Below are 17981 nucleotides of genomic sequence, written 5' to 3'. Positions count from 1 at the left end.
CACCCGCTCCCTCTTCCTTGAAGTCTGACCCCTTGGCCTGCCTTTAGCAAGAAATCCGCCTGCCCTCCGTGTCCCCTCCTAATACTGTCCCACCACGGACCCCTCACTCTGTTGGCTCTAAACCCTTAACTGTCCTGGCTGTGTTCACAGTGGAGCCGGTCCTCTCCCCTGCTGCATAGACATGACCCCTGTTGCAGGAGTCTTGAAGGAAGTTTTCCTTGCCATGTTAATGGTGTCAGAATACTTTTTAACAGCACTTACATACACTGTCTTCTTTTGTACACGAACTCTAAGTGTGGGACTTTATTTTCCCCATTTCCCGGGGTGGGTGCCGACCGAGGCACAAGAGCAGCTGGGATTCCATCCCAGTCTTTCCAGTGGCGGAGCTTGGGCTCGCAGCCATGAAACCCCATCCCATCTGAGCGTCCCCACACCTGCCTGCCCTGGGTGGGCGGGGGCGGGGGGGGGGTGCTTTCATCTGATCTTCCACTAGAGCCTTTCTCTGGGCAGACGTGGGCTTGGTGTCCAGGGTTGAGGAACTGAATTTGTCTTCAGAGGATTTGTCTGCCAAAGAGTTAAGTGCTCTGTCAGCAGGGGAGGGAAACGGAACTAAATATTTGAGCACCTGGTAAAGCGTGAGGCCCTTTATGTACTTACCTCATTCCAGCCTCCCCGAGTCCCTGGGAGGGGTGCGGTGGTACTTCCTTGGAGGTCACAGTGGCCACAAGGAAGCCCAGAGAAGTGAATGCCTCTACTTATACCACTTGTCTCTCTCGAAACCCCGTCGTAGCTTCTGCACAATTCACTTCCAGTATTGTTCTTAACAGACAGAACCCCTTAAAGCACATTTTTGAGAGGAAGTGGTTTATTCTCCAGGAACACAATTTCCAGAAATCCCATGTGGGCTGTGCAGAACATGCAGAGAAGGTCTGGGGCACGAGGCCTCTGCCCAGTTAGGAGTGGGGAGTGTCTGGCTGGGGAAGGGGACTCGGGAGGAAAGGTCCAGCAGGACTGCCCGTGGGGCCCTGGAGCACCTGTGTGCCACGTGTCGCTGGCTTCTGGGAGGGAGAAGCCCTCCGGGGACGGCGTGGGGTTCTCCCTCACACGCTGTGGGGTCCCTGTAGACTCGGATCCTGGAGCTGGAGGGCAGGGTCCGCAGGGCGGCCGCGGAGAGAGGTGCCGTGGAGCTGAAGAAGAACGAGTTCCAGGGAGAGCTGGAGAAGCAGCGGGAGCAGCTTGACCGGATCCAGTCCAGCCACGACTCGCAGCTGGAGAGCGTCAACAAGATATACCAGGATGAAAAGGCAAGACCCGCTTTGCTTTCCCCTCACTTCTGTTCCAGATGGCAGTTGAGACAGCGTCGGGTTCGTCTCAGCGACGGGAGAATGAGCGACCGTGTGGGGACTTTTGTGATGATGTGGCATGGGCCTCTTGACCGTGCTGTGACACACTGGCTTTTCCCAGTGCCGTACGTGGTGTCCCTGTCTTCTTTATTTTGTGCATGAAAGTTGTGTCTCTTCATCCCCTTCCCCAGTTTCACCCATCCCTCACCCCCTTTCCCTCTGGAAACCGCCAGATGGTTCTCTGTGAGTCTTTTTGCTTATTTTTAGATTCCATAGGTAAGTGAAATCCTATGACCTATTTGCCTTTCTCTGGTTTATTTCATTTAGTATAATAGTGCCTAGGTCCACCTGTGTTGTTACAAATGGCGAGATTTCATTCTCTCTTTATGACCAAGAAATATTTCGTTGTACGTTTGTACCACGTCGTCTTCGTCCATTTATCTATCGATGGACACTTGGGCTGAATTCATACCTCAGCTGTCGTGAATAATGCGGTGAAAATGGAGTGTCTTTCCAAATTAGTATTTTTGTCCAGGTAAATACCCACAAGTGGAATTGCTGGATCATATGGTATTTCTGTTTTTAATTTTTTGAGGAACCTCCATATTGCTTTCCACAGTGGCTGCACCAGTTTACATTCCCACCAGCAGTGCAGGAAGGTTCTTTTTCTCCACATCCTCGCCAACACTTGTTGTTTCTTGTCTCTTCAACTTTAGCCGTCTGACAGTTGTGAGGGGATATCTCACTGTGGTTTTGGTTTAGAGAAATACTCTTCATTTACGACGTTCGCAAATGTGTATTTCTCCTCTGGAAATTGTTCCAGTTTCAATGTTGTTAGAGTAAATTGCTTCTGAATTTTTCTTCATTTATCTTGTAGGTGGGTGGCACTATTTATGCTCCTTAAATCCCCTGGAACTGATTAGAATAGGACCCAGGCATCACTCACAGTGTGTATGCAGAACCCCTTAAGGCAGATTTCGGGGAGAAAGGAGAGTTCATTCTGCAGGAATAGAGTTGGCAGAAACTCCATGTGGGTTTTGCAGGATGTGAAGAGAAGGTCTCTGGCCTCCAGGCCTCTGGCAGGTTGGGAAGGAAGAGTGTGGTGGGAACTGGGGAGTGTGGGGCTGGGAGGGGACCCGGGAGGGACCAGCAGGACTGGGCTGAGATGGGCTCCTTCTCCGGCCAGGGCCAGCCGGGGTCTAGAACTAGTTGTTCTCCTGTGCAGGGAGGGAGGAAAAATAAGGGGGGTGTTTCAGGTGTCTGTCTGCCTGCTTTGACACTCCTGTGTGTGTACATGTGTCATTACCTAAAAACTGAACTCTCCTCCTTAGGAAGAGTGGCCTTTCACTCTGAGCCTCTGGCCTTTCTATGTTTTTATTTTTAGGGATTTTCTTTTTGAAACGGTAGTGATGGGAGATGGGGGTGTGTGTGTCCATGTGTGGTGTTTGGTTGTTGCTTTTAGGTATCCTTGTTTTCATTTATTTATTTTTCACGTTTATTCATTTTTCGAGAGGGGGGGACAGAGTGCGAATGGGGGAGGGGCAGAGAGAGAGAGGGAGACACAGAATCCCAAGCAGGCTCCAGGCTCTGAGCTGTCAGCACAGAGCCTGATGCAGAGCTTGACCCACGAACCGTGAGATCATGACGTGAGCTGAAGTTAGATGCTTAACTGACTGAGCCGCCCAGGCCCCGCCCCCCCTTTTTTTAATGTAAGTATCTTTGTTTTCTTAACTCCGTCAGTCTACCAAGTGCTTTTGAAATTTTATTGTCCTGTGAAATCCAAAATTCTGGGCGTGATAATCTCTCACTCTGTTCGGTCTCCTCCAAACTTCTGAACATTTCATGTGTGTTGCATGAAAGTGTGAGTGCACGTTTTGGGTGGGGAGAAGGAAAAGAGGTTGTGGGTTAATTTCTGCTCGTGGGCATTCTGCTCGGGTATGGGTACACGCTAGTTTGGCTCCAGACCCCTGTAAAATGGGCGGCAAACAACCAGGTTTCCCATATCGGGTGGGCAGACTCCTCAGAGAATGTGCTGCATAATAAAATCGTTTGTTCCAGAGAATTCTAGGTAATGCAGTCAGTGAAGCATCATCCCACAGGTGAGTCCTCGAGATAGAAATGCTGGTTCATTTAAGTATAAGCCGATGTGGAGATAAGATCACAAGCTTGGAATTCTTTGAAATATGAACAGCTATTTCCTGGAAACATCTCCCTATATAAGAAGAAATGAGAGGGAACATCTTCCAGCCAGAAACCAGGTGACTCTTTCACCTTGGTCCTTTTTTTTTTTTTTTCCTTAAGTGTTTGTTTATTTTTGAGAGAGCACAAGCAAGGGAGGGGCAGAGAAAGAGAGAGTGAGAGACAGAGGATCCGAAGTGGGCTCTGTCCTGACAGCAGGACACCCGGGAATCACGAGATCATGACCTGAGCCAAAGTCAGATGCTTGACCTATGAGCCACCCTCACCTTAGTTCCTAATGCTTCGGTTTTATGACTTCTTTTTAAAAGGGGGCGTAATGCAAGGTCTTAGCTGTCCTGCCACACGCCCAATAAGAATTGTTTGGGGGTTTAAGGGGGGGGGGCGGCTCTTGTAGTTGCAATAAACAACTCACGGTAGATACTGAAAATCGAGGAGTCCCAGTAAAGAGGGTGAAACACACATTTGAAAGACAGACACTGGGGAAGAATAAGAGTCTCTTTTCATTTGGAGTTTTGAACTTTTAGAATATGTGATAGAAAGTTGGTTTAATTTTGGGCATGGGGGGCTAGTTTCTTAGCTCTAGGAGGATCTAAGCTGTAACTTGGTGTGGTGGTAAAAGGCATGGGGTGTCCAGTCAGGCAGACCTGGGTTCAAATACTGTTTTCCGTAGCTCCATGATATTGGGCAAATCACTTAAATTCTCTGGGCCTGTGTTTTCAGCTCTCGACTGAGAATAACAGCAGAATCCCCGTTACGTGAGGTTTCAGTGAGATAATATTTATGAAAGGCTTAACACAATGCTTGACACGGACTAGCAGCTCAAAACCCAGTAGCTGGTGTTACTACAACTAACCCCAGTGATCATAGTTAACAATAATAGCACAGACACAGGGGTAGTAGTAAACCACAGCATCAGTGGTAGTAATGCTGTTCTTTTTGGTAAGGACCTTTTTCCCCCCAGTTGAAACCGTGAAACAAAACTGTCCTACCTTTAAGAAAGGATTAAAGAGATGCTAGGGTGTCCATGAGAACCAAGAGCGAATACTGCAGCTGGGCCACAGAAAGAGTGTCCTAGTGACAGTCACCACCCCAGCGACGAGAGCTCACGTTCACGGAGTCTCTGCTTAGCCAGGCACCAAGGTAAGCATGCCACAGGGATTGTTCCCTGAATTTCTCTCAACCGCCTCATGAGATCGCCAGTCAGGCTCAGAGAATTCGTAGCCCTCCCCCAGGACGAGGCCCAGACCCTGGACAGCCCCCCGGTGGGCCTCCCTCGGCTCTGCAGACACAGGGCCATGGTGAGGGGGGGCTCTCCAGAGCTCTCCATCGTCTAAATAACACGGGGGGGGGGGGATGGGAGGGGGCTGCAGGAAACCAGTCTGGCCCAAGTCCAAAGTTGTTGAAGCTTGGGTGATGGGATCCTGTGTGTATCTCTATGCTCCAAAAGACCACAGTATTCCAGCTAGCTCTCCTCTGGCCCTAATTCCAAATTCTCTGGCAAAAACACCTGATTCTTTCAATATGGCCAGAAGTTTGCAGAGAAGTGGGGCTGGTCTGTCACCCCTGTATGTTATTCCCCGCCCCCCACCATATGTATATGTATGTACATAATGTATGTGTATATTTATGTTAGGAGGGTAGCACCTGTAGTTTGAGTTGGAATGAGGCTCTTTCTCAGAATGATCAAGAGTCACCCGGTGGTCTAATAGATCCCCTGGCTACGTATGGCTGTTGACCACCTAAAGTGTGGTTAGTGGGCCTGAGGAACTGAGTTTTGAATTTTATTTAGTTCTAACTACATTTAAATAGCCATATATAGGACAGCACAGGTGTGAATGATAGAGGCAGAACTCTGGTAATAAAAAGGCTGGGTTTGGCTGCTGATTAATAGTCTTGTTCAGTGGGAGAGCAGTTGGGCCAAGGCTTGGTCTTCTTAGCTTCTCTGGTGTCTTTTGCCTTTTGCTGTTTGGTTCAGAATTGGGCCTTGGGAGGTGAGGTCACCTTGTGATCAGGCGACCGGTCTCCCTGTGAATGCATCTGTCGCTCGGATGTTGGGTCTCAGAGACTATTGAATTTTTCTCAAAAGATGATGCACACACGTGTGCAGCTGTTTCTAAGTGCTCAGATCCTTGCGATGCAGGTAGCTCATCTGGAGAACGGTGACGGAGACGCTGGGCGTTTTGTAGTATTGCATTTTTAAAAATAAAATTGCCTTACCAGGGTTTTTATTTTCATTTCTTTGACCCTCAGATCTGATTCCTCAATGAAATGATTTTAAGTAGAGGGCAGTAAGTTATGGGCATTATGATTAAAAGATAGAATTCTTTTTTTTTTTTTAAGTTTATTTTGAGGGAGAGAGTGAGCGGGGGAGGGGCAGAGAGAGAGGGGAGAAAGAGAGAGGCTCCATGCTGAAGTGCTGAGCCCAACACGGGGCTCGATCTCATGAAGTGTGAGATCACGACCTGAGCCGAGATCAAGAGTTGGACGCTCAACCGTCTGAGCCACCCAGGCGTCCCGAGAGATATAATTCTTTAAAAATAATCTAGCAGTGTTGTTACAACGTTAATTGATGTTAATACTTTTTTTTTCCTAAGGTATTTCTTACATCTTTACCCACGTTTACTGGAATCCTGGAAATTTTTTAGGAGGTGCGCCAAGTTGGAAACTTACTGCTCACCACTTTTTCCCCCGAGGTTGCCAGCTCCCCCAGAGTGGGAATATGGGTGTGTGTGCAGCGCCTCAGCTCTGAGGCCAGCTTGCTCGGGCACCCCTTCCCATGTCGCCCGGAACGGGTGGGCCCCAGTGTGAAACCTCACGTGAGCTCCGGATAGCCGCGCCGTGGGTCTGTAACAAGACCTAGAACAGTGTTATTTTGCAAGCAGGAACTGCGGAGAAGTCACAAGAATAATAAGCTCGTGCCTATGTGCTCCTCCCCCAGAAAGGATTTAAAACAAAAAATATTATAAAGTTGAGGTCCCCTGTATTCTCCTTCTCTGTTCTTTCCCTCTTTCCTTCCTGCCCAAAGATAGTCACCATCACTAACTTTTATTTAAGAGTTTTAATTCCAGCATAGTTAACATACGGTGTTGTGTTAGTTTCAGGTGGACAGACTAGAGATTCACCACTTCCTTACATCACCCAGTGCTCATCACAATAAGTGCTCTCCTTAGTCCCCAATCACCTGTTCACCCATTCACCCCACTATTAAGAATTTCAGAGGTAATAGTTTGTTACATGTGTTGACCGGCCAGAGCATTGATCAGTCAGATTCTATCTTGGTAATTTGAATTCACCCACTGACTTTTTTTCATGTTTATTTATTTTGAGAGTGGGAGAGAGCACGAGCAGGGGAGGGGCAGAGAGAGAGAGCGAGAGAGAATCCCAAGCGGGCTCCACTGTCAGCAGAGTCCAACGTGGAGCTCAATCTCACAAACCATGAGAGCATGACCTAAACCAAAATCAAGAGTCGGACCCTTAGCTGAGCTACCCAGGCTCCCTTCACTGATTTTTTAAAAATTTGAACCGAAGTTTCTGATTTTTTTTTTTTAATTTTAATGTTTGTTTATTTTTGAGAGAGAGAGAGAACATTAGCAGGGGAGGGGCAGAAAGAGGGAGACACAGATCCAAAGCAGGTTCCAGGCTCTGAGGTGTCAGCGCAGAGCCCGATGCGGGGCTCGAACTCCCGAACCATGAGATCATGACCTGAGCCCAAGTCGAATGTTCAACTGACTGAGCCACCCAGGCTCCCTGAGTTTTGTTTTTTTATTGTAATCACTTCAACTGAGACTTCAGCTGATTCTTTTTTTTTTTTTTTTTTAAATTTTTTTTTTTCAACGTTTATTTATTTTTGGGACAGAGAGAGACAGAGCATGAACGGGGGAGGGGCAGAGAGAGAGGGAGACACAGAATCGGAAACAGGCCCCCCAGGCTCTGAGCCATCAGCCCAGAGCCCGACGCGGGGCTCGAACTCACGGACCGCGAGATCACAACCTGGCTGAAGTCGGACGCTTAACCGACTGCGCCACCCAGGCGCCCCGACTTCAGCTGATTCTTGAAGATGGACCTGTTGTTTTCATTTTCCTTCTTTTCTGCTTCCTCATCTGTGGCAGAAATAGGTCGGTGAAGATGATTTGACTCCATAAACGCAATTATGCAGGCTAACATACACTTCTGTAACTTGGCAGAAACACCGGTGTAGTCGCTTTGTGAGTTGTATATGAGAAGGGATATTCAGTTTTTTGAAATAAACAACAAAATGATTGTGTAAGGCAGCCTTAAATAACTTTCAGAAAAATTGCCTTTTAAATTACTGAGGGGTCCTGGGGTGGCTCAGTCCGTTGAGTGTCTGACTCTTGATTTTGGCTTCTGTCACGGTCTCAAGGTTCACGGGATCGAGCCCTGTGTCAGGCTCTGCACGGACGGTGTGGAGCCTGCTTGGGATTCTCTTTCTCCTCTTTCTGCCCCTTCCCTGCTCGCTTGTGCATGCTCGCTCTCTCTCTCTCTCACTCTCTCTCCCCCCCCCAAAATAAATAAATAAACATTAAATGACTGAAATACTATTACTCTTAGTTTTGAAAATGAAAAACAAATTTTAAATCCCCCGTGCTTCCATCACTCAGACAATATTCTTTTTAAAACATACAGGTTGACATCTAAACTTTTAAACATCATTGTTATATTCAAGTTTTTGTAAATGTAAGTAAGCTATGAAAATAAGCAGGGGTGGGGGGATTAAATGAGAAACACACTTGAACACTTCTGGTTTTTGCACATCATTAAAAACCCAGAAACTCTTGGCTTATTATGCATTATTCTCTTAGCAGCGTTGAGGTGACCGCCCCTTCCAGACGAGAATATTCTTCATAAATGTTTGCTGAAGGGAACTTTTGTAGACTCCCTTCATATCTAATTGGTACAGGTGACTGTGTTTTGAATAGGAAGATGCACATGTCACGTTCTGGTAATCCATTGTTGCCTCAGAAATTACCGCAAAACTTAGAGGTTTAAAACCTTGACAGCGTTTATTTTGCTCATCTGGGAGGGCTCAGCAGAAGATTGTCTCTGTTCCACATTTCTCTGTTTGGGTGCCCAAAGGCTCAAGGCAGAATCGCCTGAAGGTTCCCTCATTCGTACGTCTGGTGGTCAGTGACACAAGACCTCGGTGGGGTCAAGGCCACAATGCTTGCTTTTCCCACACGGCCGCTCGGCTTCCTTGAAGCCTGGAGGCTGGGTTCTCAGGGTGCCATTCTGACAGTGAGGGAGAGGGTGGGCCTGGAGGAGGCCGTCACCTTCTGTGTTAGTTTCCGGGGGGCTGCCGCATAACAAGTTCACCCAAACCAGGCGTAGAGCAGTACAAACGTATCGTTTCCCGGTTCTGGAGGCTGGAAGCTCCACATCAGGGTGTTAGCAGGGCTGTGCCCCCTTGAAGGCTCTAGGGGCCTTCCTTAACCGCTTCTGGCCTCTGCCATCTGTCGTCCCCAGGCTCTGCCTCCGTCCTCACCTGGCCATCTTCCCTTTGTGTCTCTGGAACTTTTGCCTCTTATCTTGAGTCCTGCTAACTTGGGCGCCATCCTCAGGACTTCATTTTATCCTGACTGTATCTGCATGGACCCCGTTTCTAAATAAGGTGATTCTTGGATTCTGGGTAGACATGAATTTTGGGGGTACACCGGCCAACCCACTGCCCCTTGTATTGGCTGCTTCAGAAGTCAGGAGGGTCACTGGCATTCCTAGGAGCATGTCGCTAGGGCCGGCCCATGTTGAAAAGGGCTGGAACTAGGCTCCACCTGTGGAACAGTGTCAAAGACCTTGGGGTCACGTTTTTAAGCCACCACAGTTTTGGTGAAATACTTTTATTTTTTTACAGGTGAATATATTTTTACATATCAAACAGGGTTTGTTTTTTTTAATGTTTATTTGTTTGTTTTGAGAGAGAGAGGGAGAGGGAGGATCCCAAGCAGGCTCTGCGCTGTCAGTGTAGAGCCTGATGCGTGGCTTGAACTCACAAACTGTGAGATTGACCTGAGTTGAAATCAAGAGTCGGATGCTTAACCAACTGAGCCACCCAGGTGCCCCTCAAACAGGTTAGGTGGTTTTTTTTAATGCTCATTTATTTTTGAGAGAGAGAGAGAGAGACAGAGTATGAGTGGGAGAGGGGCAGAGAGAGAGAGAGACACAGAATCCGAAGCAGCTCCGGGCTCCAAGCTGTCAGCACAGGGCCCGACACGGGGCTTGAACCCACAAACCGCGAGACCATGACCTGAGCCGAAGTCGGATGCTTATCCAGCTGAGCCACCCAGGCGCCCCTAAGAGTGACTTTCTTTTTTTTTTTTTAAAGACTTTTTATTTATTTTTGGGACAGAGAGAGACAAAGCATGAACGGGGGAGGGGCAGAGAGAGAGGGAGACACAGAATCGGAAACAGGCTCCAGGCTCTGAGCCACCAGCCCAGAGCCCGACGCGGGGCTCGAACTCACGGACCGCGAGATCGTGACCTGGCTGAAGTCGGACGCTTAACCGACTGCGCCACCCAGGCGCCCCTAAGAGTGACTTTCTAAAGAACAAGTGATTAATGTTAAGTCTGGTCATTTGTTCTACTTCAGAGTTTTCAGAGTGCTTTCACACACTGAGCACTTGTCATTGCTGGAAGTGCCCGTCCTTAGCTCTGAGCTGCAGGTGCAGCCTGGGCCCTGGAGAGGTCATGCACTGGTTCTTGGGCCTGCAGAGTGGCCTGGGGGCTGGGCTCCGGCTGCTGGTGCTTTCCATCACCTGGGCTTTACCCTGCTGAATTTTCTTACAGCCTTCAGAGTGTTCCAGATTCTTCTCTCTGGGCCAGCTTTTCTTGTGCCCCTGAAAGCGTGGTGATGTTCTTCCAGAGAGGTGGTTTTCTTGGGGGACCAGAGTGGACTTGTCTTCGATTTTTATCCCCTTTTATTACTGTGATTGATGGAAGAATCAAGTGTTCTAGAACAGCTTTCCTGTTTTTAATCGCCGCTGATTTTCCATGTCTGTCTGTGCATCCATTCAGTATTTGCTCTGCCAGGCGCTGGGCTTGTGCCCCTTGGTGGAATAGTCTGCGTCTGCTGTCTGCCTGTTGGGTGATGGAAAAAGATGAGTAAGTGGGTCTGTGAGGGCCAGTTGCAGACAGAGAAACCATTCTAGCAACGTTAAGCAGAGAGGGTTTAGTGCAGGGAAGTAGGTGCCTGCAGAAAAGTGGGAAGGGTCTGGAGGAGCATCTCATCCCGGGGTGGCCTCCCGGATGGCTGGACCAGGAGGCTGCCACTGCAGCCTTAGCCCAGAGCTGGGGGGCACCCCGCTTCTTGCTCCATTCTGTACCTACAGCCCCCCAACTGCACAGCATTTCAGTGTCAAGTGAGTGCATCCGACTGGAATCTAAATCCTATAGGGAATGAGTCTGGAAAATATACTTTAGCGTTAGAGCCTCTGCTGTTCAGGAAGGCACACTAAAAGTTGTGTGCCGGAGACACGGAGGAGCCGTTCCGCCGCCTCCTCCAGGCAGGCAGGGCATGGTGTCCACGTTCTGCACTGCATGAGCCGGGGAAGAGTCCCCTCCTGTCTCACCTGGCAGTGCCCTGTAACTGTGTCCCTCCCAGGGTGCGGGGAGGTGGGGGCAGCCCCTGGCGGCTGAGCATGGGGGGTGGGCAGCGTTGGGCAGATAGAGCAGAGACACCCCTTGAAGAAGGATCTTTTAATCACTCAGGAGCTTGGACTTGAGTTTGAGGATGGGAACCATCACACGGGTTAAACTGTCGGTGGAACAAAGCTGCCAGCTCTCTGGGGGGTTTGAAAGGCAGGCCCGGGGGCCTGGGGGGCCTGCTTGGAGCAGGGAGCAGGGCAGGGAAGAGGCAGAATGGAGGTGAGCAGCAGGAAGAGGCATCCACGGGCCCCGTGACAGGTGGGATGTGGAAAGGCCTGTGCAGGAGCAGTGGGAACGCCCAGGAAGGGAGTCCGTCAGAAATCTGTCTTCCTGGAGAAAGGGTCTATTTAGACTGTAAATTCTGTGGTTTGCTGGCTAGATGTGGCCTTCAGACAGCTTTGTAATTAAACTCGAGTAACTCATCTCCCACGTTAAAAAAGTATGTGTTACGGGAAACCGCAGAATACGTGACCCTCCCACAGACTCCCTTTTCTGCACTGTCCCTGCATTGCAGCGGGCGTCCCCTCCCTCCCTCCCTCCTGCCCCCCGTGGGAAGGGGCCTGGGATTGATTCCAGCAGAAGGTGCGATGCGGAGTTGCGGGGGAGGACTGACAGGTGTGTTTTCTGTGCATCGCTCTCCTGTGTCTGTGGAGGTGCCAGCTCGGGACTTGGCTTCTTACCAGAAGGAGCATCTCCGTCCTCCTTGCTGTGGCAGGTGTGGGGGGGTGGCGGGCTTTCATCTGGCTGGAGACGTGGCATTGCTGGACCCCAGGTTCGCCTCCCAACTTCTTAACCCCGCACTGCAGGACAGTGAAATACGTAAAGAACATCTGACCTACCTGTCTCTTTATGTATTTCTCTTTGGCTTGACAAGCGGGGGTCTGGGAGTGGGTTCTGTGACCCCTTACGCATCCTTTTTTATTTCCTCTCTAGTCCCCGAGTATCTGTGTGCACCTGTTTGCAAAAAGTCTGAATTTGCCAAGTTGTGGCCTTTCCCACAGGTGAGGGTGGAGAAGTTGTTCAGATTCCCATTTGGGAACAAAAGAACTAATGCCTGCAGAAGGGGCTCAGCCCAGGGCTTCTGCCCCGCAGGGCCAGCGGGGCTGTTTCCTTGGCTGGTTAAGGAGCAGGGGGAATGCTCCACATCCTGGTGCTGTCTGTGCTGCCGCGAGTGTTTGTCCTCCTCTGAACACAGAGATGGTGATCTCAGGCCCTGCCCTCCACCCGCACCCCCCTGTGGTATGCTCTTCTACCCGGGCAGGACTTCCGGCTGCTGTCGGGAAGGGAGCGGGAAGAGCTGAGGGCTGGGTATGAGGAATGCAAGAGGAAAGGGAGCAGCTCTAGGGGGAAGGGACCCAGAGTCTCTGGCAGCAGGCAGTTGCTGACAGAAGGATGCAGGTTTGTGGACTTAGCCTCAGTCAGTTGCTGGAGAAACATCAAGGAACCTTCTGGAGTTCCCAGGGCGTGTCCCGTTCAGGTCCTCCTGGGAGTTCTCTTCGACCCCGATTAAGTAGGTCCCTGCGTGGGTTTGACCTAAAAGGCAGTTGTGGCAGGTGCTCCTGGGGGGATGGGGGAGGGCAGTCTCCTCCATTGGCCCCATCCCTCCCTCCTCCCCTCCTCCCCTCCTCCCCTCCTCCCCTCCTCCCCCTCTGCAGCAGTGTGCCCCTTCCTGGGGGTGGGCGTGGGCCAGAGTCTGTCCAAAGCCGCCCCCCCTTGCACGTCGTGCTTGTCACCACAGTGGAAAGTGGGCCTTTCTCTGCAGAGCCGGGGACACCTGGTGACCTGCCTGGGTTATCCTGGGCTCAGCCCTGCCCCCCCAGCCAGCTGGGGTGGGGGATGTTGTTCTTTCTTCACGACCGAGGACAGAAGACAGATGGCCATTCTGGGTGTAGATGGCAGCCGTGCCCTGCGCATAACTGGGTGTTTTCCCGGATGGGTGTGTTTCTTTTTTCCAAGCTTCACATAGAGTTTTGCTTAATCCCCCCACGACCTCTCACAGCTCCGTGGCTTGAGCCCATTCTCCTGCCCACCCACCTTCTGCCCTCCCGGCGGCCCCCGCTGACCGGGTCCTCCTGCTCGCTCTGCTGACTCTGACCCCCGGAGCACACGTGCTCACCCTGGTCTCCTGTTCACCCCCTGCCCACTCCTGCTCTCTGGCATCCACGCCCTTGCACGCTCGTTCCCTGCCTCATGCTCTTTCTGGGGTTTTGCTATTGTTTTTTATTGTGCTAAAATGTGCATGATATAAAATGACCATTTTAGCCGTACTTAAATGCACAGTGCAGTGGCGTTAATTACGCTCACATTGCCGTGCACCCGTCACACCAGCCGCCTCCAGAGCGCCCTCATCTTCCCCGGTGAAGCTCTGTCCCCATTAAACACTAACACCCATCCCCCCACCCACCGAGTCCTGGCAGTGGTGGTTTTACCTCTTGTCTCGGAGTCTGACTGCCCTGCACATCTCATAAGGGGGATCGTGTGGTGTTTGTCCTTTTGTGTCGGCTTCATTTCCCTCAGCGGAACGTCCGATACTCTCCGTCTTGGTCTGTTCCCATCTCCGCACCCACGCACGGACGCTCACTCCTGTGCCCCTGCCGTCTGCTGGACCTTGAATAAGGTCCAGCTGCAGGTTCCTATACTTTCTGGTGTCCTGGGTCTATGCTTAGACCTAGCCTTTCTGAGGACCGTCTTCTTTTTCACCGGGACTTAGCCCCTCTCTGCTGTGTCACATGTGCCTGCATCCCCTTCCCTCTGACTTATGCAGAAGGCCTGTCTGGGGAGCCGGGTGGCAGTGTGGAAGGCCCACCTTCGTGCCTCCGGGCCCACGCTCGTGCTGGACACCTGCTGCACACGCCGGGCAGGTGTGCTGAGTTCTGGAATTCTTCACGTGGCCCCTGGGCCGGAGGACAGCGTGCCTCCCAGAGTCCTGCCTCCCCCAGTATGTGGCCCACAGGGGCCATGATGTGAGGTGGTTGGGGTTGCTGGTGACGTGAGTGGTGCTGCTGTGAGTTTGTAATCTTAGCCGAGCACCATAAATAAGTAATTGGTGCTTCTTTGCCATTGGACTCACTCTCTGCCCTCCCTCCTTTCTTTCTTTTTAAAAATTTTTATTATTTTTAATAAGAATAAGAAATTTTATTCGAGAGAGAGAGAGCAAGGGAGGGGCAGAGGGAGGAAGAGAGAGAGAATCCCAAGCAGGGCTTCATGCCCAGCCCGGTGCGGGGCTCAAACCCAAGACCCTGGGGCCATGACCTGAGCCCAAATCAAGGGTCAGTGGCTCAACTGACTGAGCCACCAGGTGCTGCTCAAAGCAGATTATTTTAATGAGCCAAACAAATGCAGCAGAGGTCACCTTTTCTCATTTATTACATGATCCTTATCATACTTGCAGCGAGCTTTCCCAAAGTTATGATTTTTAAAAGTTATTTATGTCTTACGGAGCTTTTAGAGTAATAGAATTTATTGTCAAATTACTACTTTGAAAATTTACTATGAAATGTTGAGCTTTTTTTTAAGGAATCTAATGTAGAAATAATTGAATCACGTGTACTCATTTCCCAGAATAGAATGGTTATGATTAATTTGTACGTGGGTGATTCATCTGAAGGCCTTCCGAGTTCAGTTTCCAGTTACACTCTGGTGGCACTTCCTGCCTCCTCGCCTGCTGCTGAGTGTCCCAGGGGACAGTCCACACACACACACACACACACACACACACACACACACTCTCTCTCTCTCTCTCTCTCTCTCTCTCTCTCTCTCTCTCTGCAGGAAGCCAGTCAGTACCAAAATGGGAAAAACAGTTGGATTGTTTGGAGTAGCATATGTAATTCATTTAAAAATAATATTGTTTAATGCAGATTTTTTTCTTCATATTGAATCTCCAAAAAGCTAGAAGCATTTTCATGGTTTCCTGAAAATGATTTAAGGAGATTTTCAATAAATATAAAACTGCACATAAAATATCTTGATGGTGTTTTATGGCTCTTTGCTCATTTACTTCAGCAGAGACTGTACTTTTCCATGCATCACTAAGCAGGTGGGGGAAGAGAACTAAAATGTATTTTCTTTGGAAGAGTAGAGTCACATGAGACGCAGAGATCTCAGGTACTTTGACACAGCAGTTCCTAAACTTTCCTCACCCCTCAGGTAGTTGCAGACTCCACTGTGGATTTCTTGGAGTGGGTCCAAGGAGAGCAAGTGGAGAAGGAGTGAGTGAAAATGCCATGATTTTTATAGAAATGGTTTAGCCAGGAGAAATCTGCTTTTGCAGATCATCAGAGTGCAGTCTCTTAAGTGCCCCTTTTCTTTCTCTGTTTTTTTTTTTTTTTTTAATGTTTATTTTTGAGAGAGCAAGACAGCAAGTGAGCGGGGAGGGGCAGAGAGAGAGGGAGACACAGAATCCGAAGCAGGCTCCAGGCTCTGAGCTGTCACCACAAAGCCCGACGTGGGGCTCTAATTCACGAACCATGAGATCATGACCTGAGCTGAAGTTGGATGCTCAACCAACTGAGCCACCCAAGCGCCCCTCTTTCTTTGTTTTGTGTCAGCCCTGCTGTTGGGAGGGAAGGTGGTTTCAATGCATGTGCCAGGGGGGGATGTTCAAGTGTACATTTCCACTGTTGTGTAGCTGAACTCTCACCCTCACCTTGCAGCACAGGGACTCTGGACCCATTAATTGCTAATGCCCCTCCCCTCTGCCAGCCCCGGGGAGACCATCTTTCTTCTTTCTGTTTCTGTTACCGCCCTGGACACAGCACATGAATGGAATGCAACCATATATGTCCTTTGGCGGCTGGCTGATTTTGCTTTGCATGATGTCCTCCATGTTCTCCCATGTTGTGACAGCATATGACAGTCCTTTTTTTTTCAAGGCTGCATGATATTCCCTTGGATGTAGATGCCACATTTTCTGTATCCAGTCGTCTGTTGAGGGTGGCTTGCTTCTAGCTCTTAGCGGTTGTAAATAGCGCTGCTGTGAACACGGGGGTGCAGATAACTCTTCAAGATTTTGCTTTAAGTTCTTTTGGCTGTAGATTTAGAAGTGGGACTGCAGCAGCGATCCTGTGGTCATCTTTCATGTCTGCAGCCGAACTTGGGAAAGCCTTAACTGAGCTGTGCAAATCTGACTCCCTGCTGTGAGAGCTGCCCCCTCCCCGCCCTTCTCTGCCAGCCAACTTGCCACTCAGGGCTCTCTTCTCTCCCCCACCCGCCAGAATATCTACAAACACCTCTCTGGATGATCTCTCCCAGAGAGATTAATTGTCCAGATACCATCACTGTGACTTCCTTCCTGTTGTGCCAGGAAATGTTCTGTGGCCTCAGAGCTCCCAAAATAAACACGATTCGTTTGGCCACATTTCGTTTCTGGGAGCACACCCCTGTACTCCAGAAAGCCCTGCACAAGCCAAAGGAAGAGTAGGGGCCGGACAGAGGTCCGGGAGGAAGCTAGAAGCAGCGGGTGGCCTGGTTGTCATTGTCCACCAGTGAGCGGGAACGGGGCAGACACGCGTCTCTCCAGCCTGCCCGGTGTGCGAGTGGGAGTTTGCAGACTTCGTTGATTGTAACGAGGCAGGAAATGTTCACATGACCGTCTGATGCACAGCTCTGTGTGTGTGCAAAACAACACCTACCTGTGTAAGGTGCTCTACCATTTAATATTTTAGTCCCCTCTTCTTCAGGTTTTCGGTTGCTTTTAGCACTGGGCACAGCCCACAAGCCTGGTATCCTGCTGGGGGTTTAGATCCTGATTTGGCAAGTAGTGACCACCAGCTTGCTTTCTGGATCAGGCCTGCCCGGGCTCAGGTTTAGGCTTTGCATGTTTGCTGTGAAGAAAGCCTCATGGCCTTGAGGCTCTTAAGCAGTCTGTGCCTCAGTTTCCTGTCCTTTAAAACGGGATCCTCTGCTGGCTACCTCTTGAACCTGGCGTGGAGAGCAAGCGAGTGAGCAGACGGGGAGAGCTCAGAAGGGCGCCTGGTGAAAGCAGTCAGCCGCTCTCAGTCACGGGCTGCTTGTCACGTTATACTCCACACTCCTTCCCTCACTTTTTCCTTGGTTTTCACTGTTCTCCTGAGTCCTGTGTTGTTTCTTCCTCCTCTGTTTTCAGCCTCCCCAGTTTGGTGTAAGCCCTGTGAACCTCTGTCCCACCCACCCCCCACCTCGGGTGTAGAGAGCCCTTCCTCTCCTCTGCCCACTGTGGTCTGACTTGTGTCTGCACCTGGGCTCCCCCAGAGAGAGTCCTAAGTTCATGGAGGGGAGCACGTTGTGGGGCCCAAGTGTAGTTGGAGGATCCGTTTACCCCTTGCTCTGGTTACAGGCTGTTGTTCAGAAAGCAAACCTCCCAACGTGTGAGCTCCTTTTCTGGCCGCAGCACCGTCCAAGTGCCCAGCCAGAGGGCTGTGCCGGATCCCTCCCAACAGCTGCTGGGAGGTGGGGGATGGGGGTGGGGGGGCACTGCCCCCTTTTTTCCAGTAGGAACATCTTATCAAGGCTCTTCTAAGTTGTTAGGTTGTGGGTGTTTCATATTGTGTTTATCTTCCTTGCAGGCAGTTTTAGTGAATAATATCACCACAGGTGAGAAGCTCATCAGAACCCTGCAAGGTGAGTTCTAATCCCCTTCTTTATACCAGACATTAGATCTTTTAGGAAAAGCCCATCTTTCCTCTTGTCCCTTTGTGGCGACTCCCATTCTAATCTAATGGGTAGGATCACAAGTGATCAAGTAATCTGTTTTTTTTGTTGTTGTTGTTTGTTTATTTAAATGTTTATTTTTGAGAGGGGGGC

The 17981-nt window shown here is 50.1% G+C and overlaps 1 protein-coding gene across 1 annotated transcript in view; it reads left to right on the top strand.

The window, feature by feature from the left end:
- The window catches only part of GOLM1 (golgi membrane protein 1), a 57707-nt gene that overhangs the window by 12477 nt on the left and 27249 nt on the right, over positions 1-17981 (top strand). The window contains exons 3-4 of the mRNA XM_086685121.1: positions 1125-1304; positions 17744-17798. Of these exons, the coding sequence (XP_086541247.1) occupies positions 1125-1304; positions 17744-17798 (235 nt within the window). The remainder of the gene's footprint in view (positions 1-1124; positions 1305-17743; positions 17799-17981) is intronic.

Source organism: Puma concolor, chromosome D4 (genome assembly GCF_028749965.1).
Source record: "Puma concolor isolate L17-30 chromosome D4, mPumCon1.1.hap2, whole genome shotgun sequence".
In the NCBI taxonomy this organism is placed as follows: domain Eukaryota; kingdom Metazoa; phylum Chordata; class Mammalia; order Carnivora; family Felidae; genus Puma; species Puma concolor.
The sequence above is the reverse complement of the archived record's forward strand: the minus strand, read 5'-3'. Positions and strand labels throughout refer to the sequence as shown.